At 39.8% G+C, this 27,780-nt stretch overlaps 1 protein-coding gene across 1 annotated transcript in view; it reads right to left on the bottom strand.

Annotated features, from left to right (window-relative positions):
• Positions 1 to 27,780, bottom strand: part of epha6 (eph receptor A6) — a 670,497-nt gene that overhangs the window by 108,605 nt on the left and 534,112 nt on the right. The window contains exons 6-7 of the mRNA XM_059968217.1: positions 3,555 to 3,679; positions 560 to 722 (exon numbers count right to left, since the gene is read on the bottom strand). Of these exons, the coding sequence (XP_059824200.1) occupies positions 560 to 722; positions 3,555 to 3,679 (288 nt within the window). The remainder of the gene's footprint in view (positions 1 to 559; positions 723 to 3,554; positions 3,680 to 27,780) is intronic.

The following is a 27,780-nucleotide window of genomic DNA, read 5'->3' as shown; positions in this document are numbered from 1 at the left end:
GCAGCTAATTGAAAAACCCAGACAATGTAGATCCACGTTCGTTTTGTTTGTCTGGAGTGAGGGTGCGAAGAAGGAGGTGTGCAAGTTATATGTAATTCAAAGGAAGCACTCTAGCTACATAGTAAATATAAAACTGTCTTTTGATCTTTAGCATATTAAATGTCATGTAATGTTGGGGCTAGCAGACCTCGTCCTTCAGAAGGGTCTGAATATGATGCTTGCTGTGTCTCCTCGTGTTGAATAAAAGACTACTTCATATCTGCCGGTGACTTTGTTCACACTACAACAATCAGGAAAATAATATTCCAATTCAATCTATTCGGTACTTAACATGGGTAACAAATGGCATATATTCATTATATATTGTGGGAAAAATGTGCTCAATAAAAATTAATAGCCTGAAGAAGAAATGATAAAGATTCTTAGTTTTTAGGTTTGTGCCATTGCAGATTATTTTTAAAAAATGCAACTGTTCTGCTAAATAGATCAAAGCAAATAAGTCACAAGGTGATTAAATATTAAACAAAATATTTATGTTCAACAATACAGATAAACCTACATTCGTCTCCGGTCTCAAACTCAAACTTCTGACTGTATCTGCCATATCCAGCTGCAGTTCGGGCACGGATCTGAAATACATATTTCGTAGCCTGCTTGAGTCCGTTAATGACTACACTGGGAGATTTGGACCTTGTGGAGGAGTAGCTGAGCTGTTCATGTTCCTGCGTAAGAGTAAGGATAAATTACAACAAGGTCAAAACAACACCTACTGCTGATTATAAAGGTCAAAAGTTTGACACTTCCTCTGCCCAACCAATATAAATATGAATACTTTTGCATTGCTTGAGTAACTTCTATTTGGTTGTAATTCCTGTTCACCAAGGTTAATAAGGGAAAGGACTGAACTATTTTCCATTTTCGACAACCATTACTTCCACGCACAGAGTCGATGTAAAGAACTTAGGGAAAAGTGTGTATCAAAGTGTGGCAAACTTTCAAAAGGAACTTTTCTTTGTTTTCTGTATTTATCTACTGAAACAAACTTTGCCAATGTACCTAAGATGAGCATCATCCTTGAGCTCACTTTTTGGGAGATTTTAAAAATTTAAACCCATATGTTTAATGGGGAAGAAGAAAGCAACGTGAGCTAGATTAATCTCTAAGTCAGAAATGAGATAAACCCGATCACGATTAATCCATAATGCACGTCCACATCAATCAATGTCATTGTTTTAATGGTTTCAGGAAAGAAAGTATTACTGATCCTTAGAAAATGAATAGCTATACTCATGTGTGTTAAAATTGTGCTTGCCTTAAGAACACATTTTTTGTTTGTAAATTTAAAGAAAGATGAAAAAAGTGTGGATTAGGAAATTAGTGCTTAATTGTTTTTACATCAGAAGTATTCTGTAATGATGAAAGTTGTTTTTACTTTTCAGTTGTTCTCTGACAACTCCATTCTTTCTCCATTATGAGGTAAATGACAGAGCAGGTGAGCCAGCTGTATTTCTTAGACATGATTTGAGAACTAGGACTACACTACAACTTTGACTTCACTCTGCCGTAGCTACTGCCATTCATTCATTTGGAATAACATAGCCTGATTGCAACAGCTATAGTTAGAATTTCCTGTCAGAAATGATGATTTATGAAAATTTACATCTATAAGATGGGATTGCTGGACAGTGTTCATATGTCTACTTACCATAAAGTGCAGATGCTACATTTTGCTTCTTTGCATTTGGTGCTGGATACAAGCAAATGGAACAGTGTGACAGGTACATTTTCAGTTTCTTTTAATGCTGGTCTTGTTTTATTTCAGTGGCGATTGATGCTTCTATCACTAACGCAGCTATTTCCACAGCATCCAGGGAAGGGTCATAATATGACCTGCCTTTGTGGGTTCCACATGTCTGAGCTGCCAGCAATTGCTGATCTAGATGGCTCTATGTACAGGTCATTTGTTTTACATCTAATCTTGAGAAGCAATCCCCATTTTAATTCAGCACAACTTGGATTTGAATCATTAGATTTTCATTTCTGGGTTGATATTCGTCATGGAACGAAAGAGCTGTGAATAGCAATATGAGTGAGCCAGAACAACAAACCTGATAATGAATTCTGTTTCTATTGAAACATTCGGTGATATAGCAGTGAAAAGTGGCTTTCTTTGTCTGTTAGTTTAATTTATTACTGGTGGTGTTACTTGTGCTAAGTTAGAAGGCGCAGGATGAAATTTCATTGGAAGCTGCTGCTCACTTTCAGTGTTAAGTGTTTGAAAATGGACTCTTCCCAGGATGAATCAGAATAGCCATCATTTCTATGTTATTTCACATTCTCCAGAAATTTGACTGAACATCTCCCGGTATGAATTGCCATTTTCAGCCTGACACAGATCAAGTGACATCAGTCAGCTTGGAATATTTCCTCTGGGACTCTGTCAGGTGATTTAAACCATGTTGTCAAGGGAGGGCCGGTAACTGACTGCTCCTGTACCAGTGAGGTTTAATCACAGTACTCAGGGCTCAGTTACCTACCCATCCTCCTTATACTGGCTTGCTCCACCTGCTAATCTCAACCATGTCTCCCCAATGAATCAGGCCTTAAGCTACAGACCCACCTCTCCACTGAGCAAAACAATGTCCCTGATTCCTCCCTGTTTCAGTCCCTCAGTCAACTCCTAACTCTCTTCCTCGATACTCAGCCCACACTGCCTGATCATCTCCAGTCCTGATTCCCAATCATCTCCAGCCTGACACACCGATCATTCCCAATCATAACTCTCTGATCACTCAACTCCCATATCCTTGCTCTTAATATAAGATTTTTAAAAGTTACTTAAATCAATTAGAAGGTATTTTATTTTCACATTGAGAGATTTTTTGTAGCTTTTTATGTTCTTGCCAGGAATGATAAATTAACCTGTATCCTGTGTGCTGGATACATCTCAAACTTTTCTATGCATGTACGTTGACATCCTAATTGTTAACATTGTGAAGGGGGTTGCCTTTATACATTTGTGACATGTATCTCACTAAACGAGCTGCCATCAACTCAAATCAAATTTGACTGTAAGTTAAAAACACCATTTACAAGGGAATGGATATCAGTGCTGTAATCTCAGTGCTCATTGAGGAATGTAAAACATTGAATGTGTGATTAGGGCTGTCATATTTCTATATATCGTCAGGTTCCTACAATTGTGCATCAGCATGGCTATGATTTCCAGACACACTCCAGTGTGCAGATATCTAAGCCTGGTCCATATCTGAGCTGTGATTTAATACTGAGTTTATTAATAAAATGACTAATGTTTGGAAATTTAGTCACATCAACTGATTATCAACAGAACGTTTTTTTCTGTTTTATAGAAATCAAGACTTAAAGTGTAAACTGTGAAGGCGATACTTTAATTCATTTAAAATCAGTGCCAGAAGTTATTACACTGCTCTTCAAATGTTATAAACTTCAATGTGAACATACCACTCTTAAGCCGTGAAACATCTCAGGAGCAATAAATTCTTTACAGTGATATTTCCAATACTTTTCCTTACTTTTTCATAGTACTTTATCTCGTAGTCCAGAATGATTCCATTTGGATGCTCGGGTTCCTGCCATGACAGACCAATACTGTTCTGAGATGCCCAGTCTTTCCTCAGAAACCCAATCAGAGAGGGAGCTGGAAGGACAAAAGGTTCTGTAAAAATATTCATAGGGAAAACCAACTCAAGTGAAACTCCGGCTTTTGGTTCAGTAGAGCAGCAGTCCTCACTGTGCTATAATGCAACATGCTATTGTGGTTATTCCAATTTCACAGGTGGATGCCCTCAGTGTCTTGTTACCACTGTTGTTAACTCCATCACCCGCTACGCTTTATCAATAACCCTGACACTGCATCTTCCTTAATAGATGGATCTAAGTGGCCATTTGACAAGTGGGTCACGAATAGTACCAAGAATCTAGTGCTGCTCTTTTTCATATTTTAGTGCTTTATAGAAAGCATAGGAAAGACTGCTTCTTTTTGTTAATTTGTGACACTTTGAAATACATTAGCAGATATATAGTCCTAGTAATCAACAAAGCTCTCTAATAAAACCTGGTGAACATTTATGCTACCTACTCTCTTATACATATGTATTTTAGATGTTATATATGCTACACATACATATTATAAACAGTTGCTTCTGGTTAATTGGGGCAGCCACTTATTTGGGACAGCTCTTAAAGTACAAAAACACATAAAAAAAAAAGCCAGGATTCCTTTTGTTTATTTCAGACACTATGCTGCTTAATTGCAACTGGAGACTGTTGCTGAACATTTTTTAACTAGCGTGAGTCGCATGGATGTTGTGTGGCTACACGGTGCTTACAGCGATCAGTTTTTAAATAGCGTAATTTGTGTGTTTGCGTTCAAAAAGCAGTGATTTTTGTTACTAATAATCAGTGAGTAATAAATAGTAAGACAGCTCAGAACTGTTTTGCTCACTGCAGTTTCAAGTATTCAGGCTTGAAGACGCCAGAAACGCCTGGAAGTGAAAACGAGACAACTTCACTATTTTAGAAAATTAGGAACCAAGAAGAATTTGAAGGTATCAACAATTATCTTGAATGTTGCAATTAAAATGATTTGGACGATGCAACCCTTGAAAGCACTGTTTGAAGGCAGTCCACTCTCTACATTAGGCGTCTGCATGATTTTGTTCATTTACAGTCAATTGAGAAAACACAGCAGCATACACTGAGCGAGTTCTTCTGTCAATAGCCATTAGGAACAAAAACACAGTTTTATAGTACTGTAGTAGTTTTGGTAGTGTTCTAATTTATTTCATTTACATACATAATCTGTTACTCAGTTAAGTGGAATTTTATTTTTTTCAATACCTCTTCAAATATTTCAATGAAACTTGGGTTTAGGCTAATTGGGGCAGGTGTACTGGTCCCAATGTGCCCCAGTTAACCAGAATCCACTGTATACATCTAGCATGAATATGGTGCTGGGAAGGTCAGCATTTTATTGTCCATTCCCATGCTACAATGAGCAGGTCTAAGGTGATGTGATATGATTGTTTCTGACAGATGTTCTAAACATCCTTCTCCACCAGACAGCGAGTACACATGCTATTGAAATACCAGCTAGAGAAGCTCAGCAAACAAGGGAAATCAGCTTCTACTGACACTCTTTAAAAAAAAAGTTCAGATCTAGGCTTTTGATTGGAAATCGGATGCTCCAGTATTAGTTACCAGGTAAGATTAATATGATTCACTAATTGCAAGATTCTACTCAGTAGGGTACAGAGATATTTAAAGCTGTTCTGGAGAAAAGTAGAAATTCAAGTGATTAATCAAAACAACTTGTTTCCCACTCTGTCACTACATAGGGGTGAGTTATTCACTTTAGGAATGATAGATAACAGCATAATGTGTGGTTATTATAGACAGAAAAGGCAAGCACTTAAACTTATCTTTAAACCTTCACTTTAAGGGTCAATGCACTCTACACACCAACAACAGTTTTTAATTTAATACGTTCTTCAGCTTTCGAAGAAACTTATCTAAAAGAGCTGAAAACAACTTTTGAAAATGTACTGACATATCAAATAAAGGTAAAAAGCTTTTGAAATTTAGTTTATCATTTCAGAACGCGAGTGAAAGCTTTCTTAAATCTGAAAATTCAGTCACCTTTAGACAAAACTAGGTATAGTTTTGAAGTTAAGACTTGGTGAATTGGTAATGGTGCACAGAGATTTGAATAACATGTTTCCTACATCACAGTGGCTAGTCTCAGCATTTACATTGCATGTGGCTTAGACCAGTTTTTTGTTGTGGTACATCAAAATTCAATAATGGAAATTTAAAGCACAGGAGGTGATTCGACCCATCCTGTCTATGCCAGACAAAATTAACTATAGATCAATTTCAATGTTTGGCTTTAGGGTCCTTAATCTGGCACAGGTCTGTCAAAGAGATTTGACAGATAGCACCAAAGAGATGGTCTTTAGTTATGTGGAGAGATCAGAGAGGTTGGAGTTATTCTTCTTGTAACATTATTTAAAGATGAGTTTACAAAGATACTGTGACACTCTGGGGGTTGACAGCCCACCCCTACACACGACCAGCACTGTTTATTGTTCTTGTGTTAAAATGCTTTTGTGGGATTATGACGGGAAGTTCCAGTTCATTTGTTGTTTTAGCTTGGCATGTACAGTTATTCACTTGTGTATTATGGGTCACCCTAACTGTAGCTGGGGTGTGTGATGGTCACCTCCCCTGTCTGTGTCAGACTGGTTGGAATCACTCTCCGGGTCATGGTGCCCGGTCTGTTTTGTGTTTATTACAAGAAAATGGTTGTTGAGTTCAATGAGCATCCTTGCCTGTCATTATGGACCAAATGCTCTCCACAATATTAAATACCAAGAATAGTTCTATTAGCATAAGTCATTGGAAACTCTTTCCAATGGCAGAAGAACTGGTAATGGGGTGACGGGTGTTATGAAGTCACAGATCTAACTTGATTGGCTAAAGCAATAAAAGTGATAAGAGGGGCACTATTTGCACAAGCTACAATTTGAAAGGGTGGTAAAAGCAAGTCAATACCACAGTAATTCAAAAGGAAATAAAATAAGTTCTTGGAAGGAAAAGTGGGGCTGTGTCAAAAGTGTGAAAGGCTAGAATTAATTAGCTAGTTAAAGTACTGGCATAAGCACCGTGGGTAATTTGGTTTCAATCAGAACTTTGTATTATCAGGAAAAGAATCATGGCGTGATTTAGCGTTGATCTACCTGACCACAGACAATATCCAAATATTGCAAGCAATGACCTAAATGTAACAATCAAAGTTTCCAAGCTAGGCATTTACCAGTAAAATCCACTTTTGCAAAAATGTTCAACAGCATGTAAAACTGAATGTGTCTGAATGTCGCAAAAAGCAATTGAACATAATGGCTGTAAAATTGGCAGTAACAACCACATTACCTGGAGAGCACATTTCTGTACTTACTAATCCTGAACTTGAAGTGTTTTGAGCTTACCTCTCCCTGTCAGCTGCATCTGACAAACATCAGCATGGGATTTAAGCTTGCTGCAATGTGCTGAGACAAGTCTAATAGTACCTCTCAGCTAAGCTCCTCAGGACACACATGGCTGTGTCAGGCATTTGTAGTCTTTCATTCTTTCCAGCAGCTGAATTAGACAGAGCTGTGAAACTGTGTCTTCAGGATAGTGCCATGACAGAAACTTTGGTGAACTTTAATTATTTTACTTTGCTGAATACCTGCCAGCACTTTAAAATATTCCGGCTGCTGCAAACTATTTGTAACCTGAACACTGCGAAATTAATAATTTTCACACAGATTTATGGTGAAGCTTTTATTGGTAGCGGTTGGACCAAAGAGGGTAATGTAAAGGAATTAATGCAGAGGGATTTATGGAAAGAGGTGCAATGTAGAATAGGAGATGATGGAAATTCATCCTTGCTTTCATAATTGAACATAATTACATAACCATATAACAATTATAGCATGGAAACAGGCCATCTCGGCCCTTCTAGTCTGTGCTGAACACTTACTCTCACCTAGTCCCACTGACCTGCACTCAGCCCATAACCCTCCATTCCTTGCCTGTCCATATACCTATCCAATTTTTTTTTAATGACAATATCGAACCTGCCTCTACCACTTCTACTGGAAGCTCCTTTCACACAGCTACCACTCTCTGAGTAAAGAAGTTCATCTTTGTGTTACCCTTAAACTTTTGCCCCCTAACTCTCAAATCATGTCCTCTTGTTTGAATCTCCCCTACTCTCAATGGAAGAAGCCTATCCACGTCAACTCTATCTATTCCCCTCATAATTTTAAATACCTCTATCAAGTCCCCCTCAACCTTATATGCAAAGAATAAAGACCTAACTTGTTCAACCTTTCTCTGTAACTTAGGTGCTGAAACCCAGGTAACGTTCCAGTAAATCTCCTCTGTACTCTCTCTATTTTGTTGACATCTTTCCTATAATTCAGTGACCAGAACTGTACACAATACTCCAAATTTGGCCTCACCAATGCCTTGTACAATTCTAACATTACATCACAACTCCTATACTCAATGCTCTGATTCATAAAGGCCAGCATACCAAAAGCTTTCTTCACCACCCTATCCACATGAGATTCCACCTTCAGAGATTCCACCATTATTCCTAGATCACTCTGTTCTACTGCATTCCTCAATGCACAACCATTTAACATGTATGTCCTATTTTGATTAGTCCTACCAAAATGTAGCACCTCACACTTATCAGCATTAAACTCCATCTGCCATCTTTCAGCCCACTCTTCTAACTGGCCTAAATCTCTCTGCAAGCTTTGAAAACCTACTTCATTATCCACAACGCCACCTATCTTAGTATTATCTGCATACTTACTAATCCAATTTACCACCTCATCATCCAGATCATTAATGTATATGACAAACAACACTGGACCCAGTACAGATCCCTGAGGCACACCACTAGACACCAGCCTCCAACCTGACAAACAGTTATCCACCACTACTCTCTGGCATCTCCCATCCAGCCACTGTTGAATCCATTTTACTACTTCAATATTAGTACCTAACGATTGAAATTTCCTAACTAATCTTCCATGTGGAACCTTGTCAAAGGCCTTACTGAAGTCCATATAGACAACATCCACTGCTTTACCCTCATCAACCTTCCTAGTAACCTCTTCAAAAAATTCAATAAGATTTGTCAAACATGACCTTCCACATACAAATTCATGTTGACTGTTCCTAATCAGGTGTTGTCTATCCAGATAATTATATATACCATCTCTAAGAATACTTTCCATTAATTTACCCACCACTGATGTCAAACTTACAGGTTTACTCTTAGAATCCTTTTTAAACAATGGAACTACATGAGCAATATGCCAACCCTCTGGCACCATCCCCGTTTCTCATGACATTTGAAATATTTTTGTCAGAGCCCCTGCTATTTCTACACTAACTTCCCTCAAGGTCCCAGGGAATAACAGGTCAGGACCCAGAGACTTATCCACTTTTATATTCTTTAAAAGTGCCAGTACTTCCTCTTCTTTAATCATCATAGTTTCCATAACTACCCTACTTGTTTCCCTTACCTTACATAATTCAATATCCTTCTCCTTAGTGAATACCAAAGAAAAGGATTTGTTCAAAATCTCCCCCATCTCTTTTGGCTCCACACATAGCTGTTCACTCTGATTCTCTAAGGGACCAATTTTATCTCTCACTATTCTTTTGCTATTAATATAACTATAGAAACCCTTTGGATTTATTTTCACCTTACTTGCCAAAGCAACCTCATATCTTCTTTTAGCTTTTCTAATTTCTTTTTACATTCTTTATATTCCTCGAGCACCTCATTTACTCCATGCTGCCTATATTTATTGTAGATCTCTTTCTTTTTCTGAGCCAATTTTCCAATATCCCTTGAAAACCATGGCTCTCTCAAACTTTTAACCTAACAGGAACATAAAGATTCTGTACCCTCAAAATTTCACCTTTAAATGACCTCCATTTCTCTATTACATCCTTCCCAGAAAACAAATTGGCCCAATCCACTCCTTCTAAATCCTTTCGCATCTCCTCAAAGTTAGCCTTTCTCCAATCAAAAATCTCAACCCTGGGTCTAGACCGGGGGTCGGCAACCTGCGGCTCCCGAGCCATTTGTGGCTCTTTCACCTCTGTGCTGCGGCTCCCTGTGGCTTTGGGAAATAATTGGTCAGTATTTAATTAAAATGTATTTTATGTTAGTTTGTTAGCTTTTGAAATGTAATTCTAAATTTGAAGATTATGGTGATCTTGTACAATCTAAGTGTGGCGACACATTTCCTGGCACATCCGAAACGGCTCACAATTAGCCAGCATTCCGGCTAAGGGAGATAGCCTACGGGGGTTTGTGAGTACGCGTCTTTTGCAGCATCTGCGTCCATGGGGGCTGGGTTGAGGGAGGCTTAAAAGCAAGGCTGTTTAGTTCGAATAAAGTTATTCGACTGCAGTTTACTGACTGCGTGAGCACACCGCTACAACGTGTTTTTATCGCTATTAATATACGTCACCACTGCCAATACCTGACACCCGCCAGTGCGCGATTTCTTTAATTTTTTGATCCAAGGTAAGCCAACTATGGAGAATTCTAAAAAAAGAAAAGTGACTGAAGAAAACAGAACGTTTAATGATACGTGGACAGATTCATTTGCTTTCACTGTTGACGAGACTGGTTTACCGGTATGCTTAATATGCAATGAGAAACTAGCAAACAACAAAAAGTCAAATGTCGCAAGGCATTTCCAGAATAAACACGCAGCCTTTGCTCAAAAATATCCGGATGGAGATGAGAGAAAAAAAGCCGTTTCGGAACTGATGCGGAAGGTTGATCTGAGCAAAAATCATTTCCAGAAATGGATGAACTCTGGAAAATCAACGACATACGCCAGTTATATTGACGCTCAGGAAATAGTCAGGCACGGAAAGCAGTTTACAGATGGTGAATATATAAAAGAATCTTTCATTAAGATTTCAGAACATCTATTCACGGACTTTAAAACCAAGAGTGAAATTGTGCAGAAAATCAGGGATATGCCCCTCTCTGCAAAGACTGTCAAAGACAGAACCATAAAAATGGCAGAAGACATCACAAGACAGCAAATTAAAGACATCAATTCAGCTGTGGCCTACTCGATTGCCTGTGACGAGTCTAAAGACAAAGGTGATATTGAACAAATAGCGTTGTTCTGCCGGTATGTAAACTCTGCCGGGCCACAGGAAGAACTGATTGAGTTGATACCTCTAAAAGACCAAACACGGGGGGAGGACATCTGTGAGGCTGTCTTGAATTGTTTAAGAGCCAAAGGAATAAAGACCACCCATCTGGTGTCAGTAGCTACTGATGGGGCACCTGCTGCACAACAAAGTCCAGTGGCTGTCCAAAGGGGAGGTGCTGAAACGCTTTGTCACGTGTCTGGAAGAAGTGAAAACTTTCCTGGGCAGCAAAGGGCTCAACTTTCCTGAGCTGGAACAGCCAGAGTGGCTGGAAAAGCTACACTTCATGGTAGACATGACAGCGCACCTGAACACGCTGAACACAGCTCTTCAACGGGGTAAGGACGTACAGCCCTGCACATGTTGGAGGATGTTTTGGCATTCGAGCGCAAGTTGACGTTGCTTGCCAGAGATTTACAGAAAGGCACATTGTCTCACTTCCCCAATTTGAGAGAGTTCAAACAAGGTCACGACATGATAAATTCGGAGTATTTACATTCTGCAATCATCGCAATGCAAACATCGTTTGGGAAACGCTTCTGTGAGTTCAGAGAGGAAAAAAACACATTATCCTTCCCGGTCACTCCCCTAAGCATCGATCCATCCCTACTAAATACGACTGCATTGTCAGGTGTGAGTCAACCTGAACAAGTATGATAAATATTTTAATTGCCTATTATTTTACGTATATTCATATGTTTTCATTGTTCAGTGAAATAGTCCTTTTATTTTTCAGGTTGACAGCTGGCTGACGTTATTTTTGGTTTGCTGCTGGCGGCAAATTTAAGTTTGGCGTTTTTCATAAATACAAGAAGGACTCAAATAGACGTTGAGTATTTTACTTAAAAGTAACCTTCAACCCAACGTCTTTTTTTCGGAGTTCAAAATGTTTTTGTTGCATGCAGAAATGTAATTTCATTTTCTCTGCAGGAGTTCATCAATTTCATAAATGCAACACATTATAGTTTGTTTATACATAGCATAAAGGCAAAACAAAACGTTGTATGCAGTGTTATTTCATTTTAAATGTCAAGCGGGTTTTGCGGCTCCCAGTGTTTTCTTTTCTGTGGGAAACGGGTCCAAGTGGCTCTTTCAGTGGTAAAGGTTGCTGACCCCTGGTCTAGACCTATCCTCCTCCATAATCATTATGCATAATGAAGTCCATTTCTCATCTTCAGTTCGCTGCCATCGAGTCATTGAGTAAAGGAGCATAAAAACTGGCCCTTTCACCGAAGTGGTCCATGCCAAACACAACAACCTCCCTGCTATTGCATTGCTATGGCAGTTGCATGCATTCAGACCATAACCCCACCCCAAGCTCCTCCCCTCTATGTACCAAGTCAAATGCTTCTTAAATGTTGCAAATGTATCTGCCTTGCCCACTTTATCCAGCAGCTCAATTCCAGGTACTCACTACCCTTCCAACAAATTATATACTGTATTCCCAGATCCCTTTGTCCCTTCACACTCCTCAGTGCCCTCCTGTTCACTGTGTAAGACCCACTGTGATTGGTCCTACCAAAGTGCAAAACCTCACACTTGTCTGCATTAAATTCCATCTGCCATTTTTCAGCCCATTTTCTCAGCTTATGCATATCCTTCTGAAACCATGATAGCACTTCTTGCTGTTCACTATACCCCCCAATCTTGGTGTCATACACAAATTTGCTGATCTAATTAACCAGATTATCATCCAGATCATTGATATAGATGACCAAACAACAATGATCCCAGCACTGAGCCCTGTGGCACACCACTAGTCACAGGCCTCCAATCAAAGAAGCAACTGTCCACAAAGCCAAAGTCCCATGTGAGACCTTGTCCATTGCCTTACTAAAGCCCAAGTAGACAACAAACACTGCCTTGTCTTCTTCCACTTTCCTGGAACTTTCCTCGAAAAACTCTGCAAGATTAATCTCCCACACATGAAACCATGCTGACTTTCCTCAATCTGTCCATGTTTCTACAAATACTTACCTACCTAATACCTCAGAATACCTTCTAATAACTTTCCAACAACGGATGTCAGGCTCACTGGCCTATAATTTCCTAATTTATGTTTAGAGCCTTTTTTTAAACAGCAGAACAACATTGGCTATCCTCCAATCCTCTGGTACCTCTCTTGTCACTAAGGATGAGTTAAATATCTGAGCTAGGGTCCCGGCAGTTTCTACACTTGCCTCCCATAGGGTCCGAGGGAACACGTCAGGCTCTGGGGGTTTATCCACCCTGATCTGTTTCAGGGTAGCAAACACAATCTCCTCTGTAATCTGTACAGGGTCCATGAAGATGATGCTGCTTTGCCTCACTGCTACAGACTCTGTGTCCATCTCCTGAGTAAATACAGATGCAAAGAATTCATTTCAGATCTCCCCCATCTGTCTGGGCTCCACACATGGATTACCATTCTGGTCTTCCAGAGGACCAATTTTATCCCTTCTTCTCTCAACATACCTATAGAAATCCTCAGTACTCTCCTTCACCTTGCCTGCTACAGCGACATCATGCCTTCTTTTAGCCCTCCTGATTTCTTTCTTAAGTGTTCTCTTGCATTTCTTGTACTTCATAAGTACCTCATTTGTTCCTACCTTTCTATACCTGCAATGGACCTCCTTTTTCCTCTTAACTAGGGCTTCCATATCCCTTGAAAACCCAGGTTCCCTACACTTGCTATCTTAACCTTTTATTCTGACAGGCAAATACAAGCTTTGTTCTCTCAAAATTTCATTTTTGAAGGCACTCCACTTCCAAGTGCAGCTTTGCTAGAAAACAGCCTGTTCCAATCCACACTTGTCAGGTCATTTCTGATACCTTGGCCTTTCTCCAATTTAAAATCTGAACCCTCGGACCAGAACTATTGCTTTACATATTTACTTTGAAACTAATGGCATTATGGTCACTGAATATAAAGTGTTTCCCTACACATACCTCTGTCACCTGCCCTGTCTCATTCCCTAATAGCAGATCTAGTATTGCATGCTCTCTCGTCGGGACTTTTAAGAACTGATGAAGGGAACTTTCTTGAATACATATAACAAGCTCTATCCCATCTAGTCCTTTTACAGTATGAGATTCCTAGTCAAATTGTGGAAAGTTAAAATCACCTACTATAACAGTCTGAGATCTCTCTTTGCAAATTTGTTTATCTAAATCTCTATGATTGTTAGGTGGTCTGTAATATAACCCCATTAACATGGTCATACCTTTCTTATTTCTCAGTTCCACCCATAATGTTTCACTAGCTGAGTTCTCCAGTCTGTCCTGACGGAGCACTGCCGTGACATTTTCCATGACTAGTAATGCCACCTGTCTCCTTCAATCCGTTCCGCTGTGTCACATCTAAATAACAGAACCCTGGAGCATTAAGCTGCCAGTCCTGTCCCTCCTGCAACCAAGTCTCACTAATGGCTACAATGGATCCATGCCCTGAGCTCATCTGCATTTCCTATGATGCTTCTTGCATCGGGACACTAGTCACACCGTGCTTAACCTTTTGATTCCTGACTTTGTCTGAGGTCTTACCAACATCTTCCTCCACAACCTCTCCACTAACTGTTCTGGCACTCTGGTTCCCATCTCCCTGCAACTGTCGTTTAAACCCCACTGTACAGCATTAACAAACCTTCCCGCTAAAATACTAATCCCATCCAGTTCAGGTGTAAAACTTCCCTTCTATACAGGTCCCACCTTTCCTGGAAGAAAGCTAAATGATTCAAAAATCTTATGCCCTTTCTCTTATGCCCACTCCTTAGCCATGTGTTGAACTGCATAATCTTCCTTGATCTGGCCTCACTAGCATGTGGCATGGATAGCAAACTTGAGGTTATAATCCGGGAGATCCTGCCCTTTAATTTACCACCTTTCTCCCTGATCTCCCTATGCAGAACCTCATCACTTGTCCTACCCATGTTATTGGTGCCTACAAGGACCATGACTTCTGACTCTTCACTCTCCCATCCGAATCGTTGACTGTATTGTTTTTCCAGAGATGCTGCCTGGCCTGCCGAGTTCCTCCAGCATTATGTGCATGTTGCTCAGATTTCCTGCATCTGCTTTTATATATATATATATAAAATAGATTTTTAAAATGTGCAACGACAGAAGTAATATATATTTTTTCAGAGTGAGCTAGTGTTCATGGGTTCAATGTCCATTTAGGAATCAGATGGCAGAGGGGAAGAAGTTGTTCCTGAAGCGCTGAGTGTGTGCCTTCAGGCTTCTGTACCTCCTACTTAACAGTAACATTTAGAAGAGGGCATATCCTGGGTGATGGGTATTCTTAATAATGGACATTGCACCACCCTTTGAAGATGACTTGGATACTATGGAGGCTTGTACCCAAGATAATAAACCAATTACTGACTATATTTTCCTGTCAATAAATGTGTTTGTATTTTCATGTCTTTCTCATAACACAGGAGGAGGCTGTCAAATTTATTAGCTCTCAGAGTAATCCCCTTCCCCTCCAAACTACTCACCTCACATGCCCATTAACTCTACCCTGATTCTTCTGCCCAGCTACACCGGTGCTAATTTATGGTGATCATCTAACCTATAGACCAGCTCATCTTTGGGATGTGCGAGGGAACTAGAGTGCCTGGAGGAATCCCTACAGTCACAGGGAGAACGTACACCAAAGATCTGACTTGGCCTCAGGTCACTGGAGCCCTGGGACAGTGTGGTGAACTATGTGCCTGTCTGGACACGCCCCCTTCTGACTGCTCCTGTGGCTCCTCCCACAGGCCCCTGTATAATGGTGATCGAGGTCTGCCTCATTCTCCAGGATGTAGTATGATGGTCACTCACTGCTGATTCCTTCTTCAGTCAACAACCTGCTGAACCAGTCTGCTGCCCTCTGTCATTAAAATTCATTATGTTGAAACTGATGGGATGCACAAACAGATCTCTGGGAAATCTTTGTATCTGAGCAAGATGATTCAGGTTTCAGATTTTTTTTTTGGCAGATTTGAGGGTGTTTAAAATCTAGTTATTTATCACCTAAAATGGGAGCAGATCAGAGAAGGATGTAGGGCAGCAGGTTTTTTGATTTTTAGAACAGACTTTTTAAAGCACATCTCCTTCCTTCCTGTCTTCCCATATTCTGTCTATGACATCAGAACATGTAAATCACTTGCAAGAAAATATAACACTTTACCAGCGATGGTAATTAGAGTAAAGATAAAAATACTTCATCAGTAGCACAATTGTTGTGATAAGCAACAAGTTCAAAGCGCAAGTTCAAAATATACAAAATTTCATATCTGACTAGCTGGATATTTGCATCCTTTAGCCTTCTGAAACAAGTGAAGACTTCGTCATTTGAAAGCTTTTGTAACCAAGAAAACTGTAAATGCTGGACATCTGAACTGAAGACAGAAGATGCTGGCAACACTAAGAGAGAAGCTGCAGTTGGTTACCATTTCAGGTTGAAGGCCCAACATCTGGAGGACTGTTCTGATCCTGCTCTGGTGAAATCTCCAATGTGAAATATTAACTGTTTCTCTTTCCACTTGCTGCCTGACTGACCTTCTGAGTATTTCCAGTATTTTTATGCTTTCATCTACAAAAGTTTTATCACAAGAGTAGTTCAGAACACGTAGAAAATATAAATTCGCTGCATCAAAATAAACTCACTGGTTTGAAATTTGTAGGTTGCTCGCTAAAGTACAATAAAAGTACTTGAGACACTCCATCCTTTTAAGTGTGTTGATAAAGTTAAGTATGCAGCAAGAATGATGCTAATTAGTAATTGGTACTTTCCCTTCAAATGCATTGCACATCATTTTCACAATCTGCTGAAGTAGCTACGGCAGCACATTCTAAGAACCTATCAAACTATTGTTTTTTAGGCTGACACTGTTACATTTTTTATTCGTGGAAATATTTTCTAATACTATATAGTAACTATAATTAATAATACATTCAACCATAGTCAGGACTTATCTGGTGCTGAAAAATAAGGCTGCAGATGCCTGATAGAGGTTGAATGGAAGCCATAAATTTTTAAGTAATTTATTTCAAAACAAGGCCTCAACAGAAGGTGTGATGAAGAGTCAGCAGTTCACCAGGCCTTTATCTGGATAAGGCTCAGACCAAATATGTGTTTCTTCTGTTGCTTACTGATAACATTAACACAAAGAATTGAAAATCAGACATTATTATAAGTGGAAGAAGTCAATCATTCCAAATTAGAGCTATTGGCCAATTGTTTACTTCTAGTTAATGGTATTAAACCTGAAAAGTGGTGAACTGAGCTGCATAAAGCACTTTATTAGAGAGACCTTTGCTTGTCTAGATGTAAAGGACTAAGAGAACTATGTATTAGATTCCAATTTTCATTAGAAGCTGCCTAAACATTTGACACTATGATGGTGCATGTGCTGAAGATAGTTTTCATATCCTCACAATTTGATGCACATATAATGACATTTAAAACAACAGGTAAGAGCGTAGGGCAAAGTTAAAATGGTGCTATTGGCGATTCCTTTGCTTGCATCTTTGGAACAGCTCTATTTCTATCTTTCATATCTCTTTTCTTTCCTTTTCAAAGTTCTCTTGAAGACCCTGACCTGGAGTTACCCTCTGATTTTGGTTCTTTGCAGGAATGGGACCCGTTCTCAGGGCCTCACGACCGGCCACTTTTTGATATGTTAAGGACACGGCCTGAAAGACTGGCATGCCTTCAGGGTGCCGGATTTTCGTGGCTCTGGAGACGGGCTGATTCTAGGCTGGTGCCCCTGACTGAGGTGTCGCAGGAGAACATGGAACATTGGGAGCAGCGGGCTAGCTGCTGGCTGGGTGCCCACAGTATTTCCGGGGCTGACTTTCTGGGTGCAGGGTTAGGAAAAAACGATGCAACAGACTTTTAACATTATAAATCAACGAGTTGTTTGTTATGTCTCCCTTCTCGCTGTGAAACAGGGACACTTCTTTTTCCCTCATTAGGGAGAGAGAGAACCTGTGGTATGTTGAATTACTGGATGAACGAGTAGTCTTCGGGGTACTGCAAGCCTGTGTATTTGTTGATGCTTTGCTGCACATTTGAGTGCTCGGTGGGGGTGCTAATGCTTTTTTTGCTGGTGGGGGTCGTTTCCTTGAAGACTGAAGAAGTCTTCAGCGTCCTGCCTAAATGACTACTGTCCCATTGCACTCACATCCATCATCATGAAGTGTTTCGAGAGGCTTGTCATGAATCACCGGATATAGTAGATGACCCCAACAGGTTCACAGGTGAAGTGTTGAATGAAGGTGAGGGAGGAGGTGAATGGGAAGTTGTAGCACTTCTTCCGCTTACAGGGATAAGTGCCAGGAGGGAGGCTAGTGGGGAGGGACAAATGAACAAGGGGAGTGATCCCTGCAGAAAGTGGAGAGGTGGTGGAGGGAGAGGTAAAGATGTTTTTGGTGGTAGGGTACCATTAATGATGGTGCAAGTTGTAGAGAATACTGTGCTGAATTCGGAGGCTCATGGGTGGTAAGTGAGGATGAAAGGAACTCTATCCCTTTTAAGGTGGCGGAAAGTGGATGTCCAGGAAATGAGGGGATCAGGGTGAGGGCAGCATCACTGGTGGATGAAGGGAGAGCCTCTTATTTGAAGAAGGAGTACATTTGATTTCTTCTGGGTAGACTTCAATCTGATGGCATAAACATCGATTTCTCCCTCCCCCTTAACTCTTCTTCAATCCCCTACCCTGGCTCGTCTCTTAACTCTTCCCTTCTCCTCAGCTGCTATCACCTCCCACTGGTGCTCTCCTCCTCCTCTTTATCCCATAGTCTACTTTTGTTTCCTATTAGATTCTCCCTTCTCCAGCCCTTTATGTTTTTTTACCTATCACCTCCCAGCAACCCCTTCTTCCCCATCCACCTGGCTTCATCTACCACCTCTGTTGTATTCCCTCCTCTCCCCCCACCTTCTTATTCTGGTTTCTTCCCCCATACTTTCCAATCCTGAAGAAGGGCCAGAAACATTGACTGTTCATTCATCCCATAGATGCTGCCTGACCTGTTGAGTTCCTCCAGCAATCTGCATGTGTGACTCACATGTATGCCTGATTTTCGATTATGTTTCTTAATTGTTCATTGAAATGAGATCACATTGCAAAACCACACGTTCTGATTTCAAGGCAAATTCTGTTGCTTGAGTGGAAAGTAAAAGTAACAGAAAGTAACGCTAACTCTAACGTGTAGGACACCAGAGACAATCTCCACTGCCACACACCTCACCCTATCCCCAGATCTATCATGACGCTGTTCAAAAATTACCCTGGGATCTTTAAAATTCAGTTGATAAAACAGAATGTACACTTTGATGTTTCATTTACAAAATTAACATCTTTTCTAAGTTCTGCAGTGGAGAGCCAATATAGATTTTCTGTTCAAGCTTCCACTGTGGGACTTTTACTCACAACGTTATGACTTACTGGCAGGGTTTCTATCCCAGACGACCACTGCTAATACTTCTTTAGAGCCCTGTGTTCTCACTGATGGAGCTTATTTTACTTGGAAATATTATCCTGCTGCTGACTCTATTGAACCATTTTAGATATGGAGGAGCACAATAATACCAGAATAATTAAAACCAGGCTACATAGTGCATTATTAAAAACATGGATTTGTAATTTCATGTAATGTCTTCATAATCTGTAAAGGTACTTTGGTTCAGAGAAGAGGAGAAGAAAGGCTCCAGAACACCTTCAGGCTGGATGGAGAGTGAGGGGTCTCCCAGTGGAGGCTGGATGTAGGGGATTCGCAGCCTGTTCTTTAGCCAGAGCCTTCAGCAATTTGGGCATCGAGGGAGAGAGGAAGAGGAGAGCCATCCGCAGTACCACCGCATCGGGCCTCAAGGTGCCTGTGGCTAAAAAAGAGGGGAGCCATGGAGTCATAAGTAGCTGGCCATCTGGACACAAGCTGGGGTCTGATCAGCCCCGGCTGGGTCACCTGGAGAAGGGTGTATGATGTTGAAAGACTCGAAACACCCGATGATTCCAGGAGCATCACTGATGATGTGTCCAGAGGCATCGGTAGATGTATGTACACAGACCACATATCCAGATTTTAGTTAGGGTCAATGTCAGATAAGCTGCTAAGGGGAATATTTTTATAACAAACAACACAAATAGTGAATTGAAGGATATGGACCATGGAGCACTGAGTCTATGGTCAGGATATGGACATGAACAAAAGGGCACTGAGGAGTGTGGTAGAACAAATGGATCCGGGAATACAGGTCCATGATTCACTGAAAGTGTTGTCACAGGTAGATAGGGTCAGAAAGAAAGCTTTAGGCAAATTGGCCTTCTTAAATCAAAGTATTGAGTACAGGAAATGGAGTGTTATGTTGAAGTTGTATAAGACATTGGTAAGGCCAAATTTGGAGTATTGTGTGCACTTTAGGTCATCTCTGATGTAAACAAAGTTGAAAGAGTACAGTGAAAATTTAGAGGGATGTTGCTGAGTCTGGAAGACCTGAGTTACAAGGGGAGATTGAATAGGTTAGGGATTCATTCATTGGAACTTAGAAGATTGAGAGGAGATTTGATAGCGGTATACAAAATTATGAGCGGTACAGATAGGGTAAATTAAAACAGTCTTTTTCCACTAAGGTTGAGTGGGAATACAACCAGAGGTCATGGGTTATGGGTGAAAGATGAAAAGTTTAAGGGGACCATGAGGGGAAACTTTTTCATTCAGAGTGTTGTGAGAGTATTTATGAGCTTCCAGTGCAAGTGGAGCATGAGAGGTCGATTTCAATGTTTAAGAGAAATTTGGATAGATACATGGGTGGTAGGGGTATGGAGGACTACAGTCCCAGTGCAGGTTGATGGGAGTAGACAGGTTAAGTGACTCCACATGGACTAGATGAACTGAATGGCCTGTTTCTGTGCTTTTCTTTTCTATGACTCTATGACTCCATAACATGGAGAAAATTAATGTCTTCCAGTTGGTTTATGGAAATTTTACATAATTATGAAGGGTGATATATAGTATGTTCTTCATCTATATGTTTAGAGTGTAACCAATTTTTGCTTTTGATGAGCAGTACAGCTGTGATGAAAGATTTCCCAATTTTTCCATTCCAATGAGAAATTTTTCTACATAATTTTCTATTCACTGTTCTTCCCAAAAAGCTCCACTTCACATCTTTCCATAGGCTTCCATTCAGGAGACCTTCACCCGCTCTTCTGAACCATCAATCTTCACCAAAGTAAGTTCTATGTTCTGTTTTTGCAGTTGCTATTGGTATCATCCACAAATTACAACATAAGTTTTGCTCTTTATATCGTAAAGGAGATCTCGTGACAAGATCCTGAAAGACTGCAAGCAAAGTATTGCCAAGCAGAGAACTCTGTTTTCATTTAATCTCTACATTCTGTCCTTTAGCCATGTAATACACTGTGCTGATCCTTGACTTTTGATAAGCTTGTCAAAGTCATTGAGTTGTAGAGTACTACAACACAGAAGCAGATCCAATTAATTCATGCTCACAAGACCTTTTGCCTAGTCCCATCTACCTGCACCCAAAGCATATCACTCCAAACCCCCACCATCTTGTACCTATCCAAATTTTTCTTCAATGTTGGAATTGAACTTCTGCTGGTAGCTCATTCCACACTTACACCACCCTTTGAGTGATGTTAATAAACGTAAATGTTAAGTTTAGAAAATCTGAAACACTGTTTTTTTAATATTGCACTGAAAATGTAGAGTGAAAACTGCAGTGTTGAATTCAAATTGTAATTTGCTGCGCAGACCATCTGCTAACTGTTAATTGAACGCAAGTGAAACCTTATTACATGCTGAAAGCTTTTTGTTATTTTGCTAAAGGAAATCAATGAATAATTTTTCAAGATAATAATGTGCAGATGGTCTCAAATGACTTAATTTACAATGTGCTAGTTACTTAATTGAAACTGTCAACTTTTGCATCTCTAACATTAAGCACTTTGAAACATCATTGAAAAGAATGAAATTCTCAAAATCACAGTTCAGCTTGTGAGATGATTCAAAAACTAATTTCATGACAATATTTTGTATAAAATCACCTGGTTCACGTGGATTGTTCCAAATACAGAAATCTATTTATTGTACATTATTTCTTCATAGACTTTAGCATTTTAGTTTGAAAACAGGGTTCCTTTGGAAGTTTTGATAAAGTCATTGGCAGGTTTCATGGTACTTGCCAAGTAAATTGATTTTGGTTTAGATGATAGCACAGAGTCAACATACTTAAAGGGTAATATTCGCCATCTGGCTCTGGGAGTGAGCATTAACCTATACCATTCGAGCGTGGATCATTTCCAGAGCGTTTTCTGGTCTTCATCTGTTCAGGAATGCTATCAGATATGATGCTGTTTAAGTGGACACTCTTGAAAACTCAATGTGTGTGCCTTTATGTCCCTTTCTTGCACTGATATTTTAATTAACTTTGAGAAATAAAGATAGCGATCTCCTATCTAGATTGATATTTTTTGATCGACAGAAGGGTGTCAGCTCACTTAAATAACAATAATTAATAATATTTACTAAACTTTGAACTTTGCAAAGTTAGATTTTATAATCGGGCATCTTGGTGGTTTCACTGTGTAAAGATGGCTTGCTTCTCTCCAATTTCTCTGGATTCTATGAAGCTAATCAGGCCAAAGTGGGATCTGTTGACTGACACAACTGGGCAGGACAGACCTGATGGTTGAGTAGATGGGTTCTATTGGAGATCATGCAGCCCTAACACTGTTTTTGCTGGACTTTTGCATACTTTCAAGGTTTTGACTGACTTCCTGAATGTTCCTTTTCCATTCTGAGCAGTCCCACAATACAGTAATGATTTACAATTTTCAGGAATATCTGCAAAAATTCTTGATCTGTGGATCCCAGCCAAAGGATTTGAAAGCTTTAGTGATAGCTAAATGAGTTTGCAAGGATTAACATGGCCTTAGAGAAGATTTATCGGGGGCTGCCCTTGGAACTTTGCTAGATTTAGCAGTTCCATAGCTAAAACAAGCCCCCAAAATATATTCAAATGCAACATTTCAAATGCACTTCTTTCCTCCTTGCTGTTCCATTGAAGAGAAAGATGCCAACAAGGGCCTCTTGGAGTATTCATCCAAGTATCATCAAAAATCACAAGTTGTGAAGCTTACTTCAAGAAGTATAACATTTTCTGAAATTCTTTAGAAAGAGGCAGAATAAACTAGATAGAATTATGTAAACTGTTTAAATCTGTTCATATTTAGTCCCCCACAAAAGTGAAAAATAACAGGGAAATGAAATTATCTGTTATTTTTTACATGCTTAGAGACTGGCTGTTGTGTGAATTAGGGTATGACCTAAGTGCTGTATGCATCCTACACAAAGCCAGTGCCAGGACAATGGCGAACCAATCAAGTGGCTTCATTAGATAATTTACCTAATAATGACAGCATCCATCAGACCTGTTAGACATTGTCAGCTAAGCCAGTCAATTCCCACTGAAGCAGGTCCCAACACAGGTTGGGAACAGGACAATTTCCAGTCTGGGCTCTGAATGTTTTGAAGTAGTCTATTCATGGAAGTTATAATACTTGATGTAAGCTGTTGCCAGGGAATCTCAACTGCAGCTTAACCAATAAACAGTCGACTTGCACACACAAAATGCTGGAGGAATTCAGCAGGTTAGGCAGCTTCTATGGAGGGAAGTGAACAGTTGATGATTTGGGTTGAGATGATTTGGGAAGAAAGAGGGCAGAAACCAGAATAAAAGGGTGTGGGGAGGGGGAGAAGGTGATAAGCAAGTCCAGATTGGGGGGGGGGGGGTGAGTGTGAATGATCTGAGGTGAGGTACTAGGTGAAAGATACATAGGCCTGAAGAAGATTTCATTCAAATTACACCTTGGCACTTGGAGAATTTAAATTTAACTAATCAGTTAAAATAAATCTAGGAAAATTACTTCAGCCAGTGATGCCCGCAGAACAACATATATTCTGTCTGGGTAGCCTCCAACCTGATGGCATGAACATTGATTTCTCTAACTTCCATTAATGCCCCTCCTCCCCTTCTTACCCCATCCCATATAACAATTACAGCAGGGAAACAGGCCATCTCGGCCCTTCTAGTCCGTGTCGAATGCTTACTGTCACCTAGTCCCACTGACCTGCACTCAGCCCATAACCCTCCATTCTTTTCCTGTCCATATACCTATCAAATTTTTTTTTAAATGACAAAATCGAACCTGCCTCCACCACTTCTACTGGAAGCTCGTTACACACAGCTACCACTCTCTGAGTAAAGAAGTTCCCCCTCGTGTTACCCCTAAACTTTTGCCCCTGAACTCTCAACTTATGTCCTCTTGTTTGAATCTTCCCTACTCTTAATGGAAAAAGCCTATCTACGTCAACTCTATCCATCCCCCTCATAATTTTAAATACCTCTATCGTCTCCCCTCGACTTTCTGCACTCTAGAGAATAAAGACCTAACTTGTTCAACCTTTCTCTGTAACTTAGGTGCTGAAACCCAGGTAACATTCTAGTAAATCTCTTCTGTACTCTCTCTATTTTATTGACATCTTTCATATAATTCGGTGACCAGAACTGTACACAATACTCCAAATTTGGCTTCACCAATGCCTTGTACAATTTTAACATTACATCCCAACTCCTATACTGAATGCTCTGATTTATAAAGGCCAGCATACCAAAAGCTTTCTTCACCACCCTATCCACATGAGATTCCACCTTCAGGGAACTATGCACCATTATTCCTAGATCACTCTGTTCTACTGCATTCCTCAATGCCCTACCATTTACCATGTATGTCCTATTTTGATTAGCCCTACCAAAATGTAGCACCTCACATTATCAGCATTAAACTCCATCAGCCATCTTTCAGCCCACTCTTCTAACTGGTCTAAATCTCTCTGCAAGCTTTGAAAACCTACTTCATTATCCGCAACGCCACCTATCTTAGTATCATCTGCATACTTACTAATCCAATTTACCACCCCATCACCCAGATCATTAATGTACATGACAAACAACATTGGATCCAGTACAGATCCCTGAGGCACACCAGTAGTCACTGGCTTCCAACCTGAGAAACAATTATCCACCATTACTCTCTGGCATCTCCCATCCAACCACTGTTGAATCCATTTCACTTCTTCAATATTATTACCTAACAATTTAAGCTTCCTAACTAACCTTCCATGTGGAACCTTGTCAAAGGCCTTACTGAAGTCCACTGCTTTACCCTCGTCAACTTTTCTAGTAACCTCTTCAAAAAATTCAACAAAATTTGTCAAACATGACCTTCCACGCACAAATCCATGTTGACTGTTCCTAATCAGACCCTGTCTATCCAGCTAATTATATATACCATCTCTAATGGTATATATTAGAGATATATACTCTAAAAGTATATATTTATAATTTCCATTAATTTACCCACCACTGACATCAAACTTACTGGCCAATAATTGCTAGGTTTACTCTTAGAACCCTTTTTAAACAATGGAACCACATGAGCAATACGCCAATCCTCCAGCACTATCCCCATTTCTAATGACGTTTGAGATATTTCTGTCAAAGCCCCTGCTATTTGTACACTAACTTCCCTCAAGGTCCTAGGGAATATCCTGTCATGACCTAGAGACTTATCCACTTTCATTTTCTTTAAAAGCTCTAGTACTTCCTCTTCTTTAATCATCATAGTTTCCATAACTACCCTACTTGTTTCACTTACCTTACACAATTCAATATCCTCCTTAGTGAATACCGATGCAAAGAAATTGTTCAAAATCTCCCCCATCTCTTTTGGCTCCACACATAGCTGTCCACTCTGGTTCTCTAAGGGCCTAATTTTATCCCTCACTATCCTTTTGCTATTAATATAGATGTAGAAACCCTTTGGATTTATTTTCATCTTACTTGCTAAAGCAACCTCATATCTTCTTTTAGCTTTTCTAATTTCTTTCTTAAGATTCTTTTTACATTCTTTATATTCCTTGAGCACCTCATTTACTCCATGCTGCCTATATTTATTGTAGATCTCTTTCTTTTTCTGAGCCAAGTTTCCAATATCCCTTGAAAACCATGGCTCTCTCAAACTTTTAACCTTTCCTTTCAACCTAACAGGAACATAAAGATTCTGTACTCTCAAAATTTCACCTTTAAATGACCTCCATTTCTCTATTACATCCTTCCCATAAAACAAATTGTCCCAATCCACTCCTTCTAAATCCTTTTACATCTCTTCAAAGTTAGCCTTTCTCCAATCAAAAATCTCAACCCTGGGCCCAGTCCTATCCTTCTCCATAATTATATTGAAAATAATGGTATTGTGATCACTGGACCCAAAGTGCTCCCCAACACATACCTCTATCACCTGACCTATCTCATCCCTTATCTATCTATCTATTTATTATTTCCCCCTTTTTTATTTTTGTTTCCTCTCTTTTTTCTCTCTCTGTCCCTCTCACAATCACTCCTTGCCTGCTCTCCATCTCCCTCTGGTGCTCCCCTCCCCCCTTCTTTCTCTGTAGGCCTCCCATCCCATGATCCTCCCCTTTCTCCAGCCTTGTATCCCTTTTGCCAATCAAATTTCCAGCTCTTAGCTTCATCCATCCCCCTCCTGTCTTCTCCTATCATTTTGGATCTCCCACTCCCTCTCCCACTTTCAAATCTCTTACTATCTCTTATTTCAGTTAGTCCTGACGAAGGGTCTTGGCCTGAAACATCGACTGTACTTCTTCCTATAGGTGCTGATAGTTTTAACTCAAAACTATCTGGTTCACCATTATCCTTCAGACAAAGAAAGCTAATGGCCTTACTTAGTTTGGCCAATATTAATTACTCCAGGCTTAAAGCAATATGGTCACTTTTATCTGCCTTTTGAAATGGCTTCTTAATAAGCTAGTCAGTTCATGCATTGTTAAGGACAAATGATAAATCATGTTTTTGCTGCAAAACCCACAACCTGCAGATTGATATGATAAAATGATGCCACTAAACATGTTTCTGAAGCTGTATGAGTGTAGTATGAGACCCTAATGTCCCTTACCTTCCCTCTAGAAAGCAAGCACACAAAGACTTTGTCTAATTCCCACGCGCTATGAGAATGTAAACTGATGATTCATCACAGTAAAAAATTACGTTTGGTAATTTCCAAATCCATTGACCAAGGCTTCACTGGTGAATGCTAGTTCTCAAAATGCATTTGGCAAGTTAAGTTGCTTTGTAAGTATGTAAGACAATAATATTTATAATTAACAACAGGATTCCACTTATTCATTGGAAGGTTATTTCTGATGTGGGTAAAACAATATATTGTTAAATACTCATAGATCTCAAAAATCAGAGAATATTAGTTTTGGCCGGGGATAATAAAATCAAACTTCTGCCTTAAGTTATTCACCAGCTTGAAAATTCGGGCTTAATCAGTCAAGATTTTACCATTAATATTCAATGGACCAATTCAACATCTGTATTCATCAAAAATAATCAGATTAAGAATATTGTGAAAACTTATATGTCATTGGTTTGAATTTCGGGTAATTCCCCAACAGGTGAAGTGCTAAGTGGTTGATATGCAGCGCTTCTCCCTCGTTATTTGATTCATAATGCAATTTAAGCTATGTTGGAAACTGCAGGCTTTGTGACCTCACACATTCTGATCCTTCTCACAAGAAAGTGTGTCAGGGAATATGCTTGTAAGAAAACTAATTTGATAAGATTTAAAGCCATATACTTGAGCGCATTGATATCGCAGATGTACGTATGTGGCACCATAAGCAGTGTTAAATTTACATAGATAGTAATACATTATGGAAATAGGCCAAACACTTGCAAGTCATTCAAATGTGATATAATCCACTTTGAAATACTAAACGATCATGAAGTAAAGAATAGAAGCAAGAGAAGCAAGAGACATTAGGGTCTCATACTACACTCATACAGTGAGTTGGAAGAGCAAATGTGTAAGGAGATAGCAGATATTTGTAGTAAACACAAGGTGGTGATTG

This window comes from Hypanus sabinus, chromosome 4 (genome assembly GCF_030144855.1).
Source record: "Hypanus sabinus isolate sHypSab1 chromosome 4, sHypSab1.hap1, whole genome shotgun sequence".
Taxonomy (NCBI): Eukaryota; Metazoa; Chordata; class Chondrichthyes; order Myliobatiformes; family Dasyatidae; genus Hypanus; species Hypanus sabinus.
Note: the sequence above shows the minus strand (reverse complement) of the source record. Positions and strands in the feature narration are given on the sequence as shown.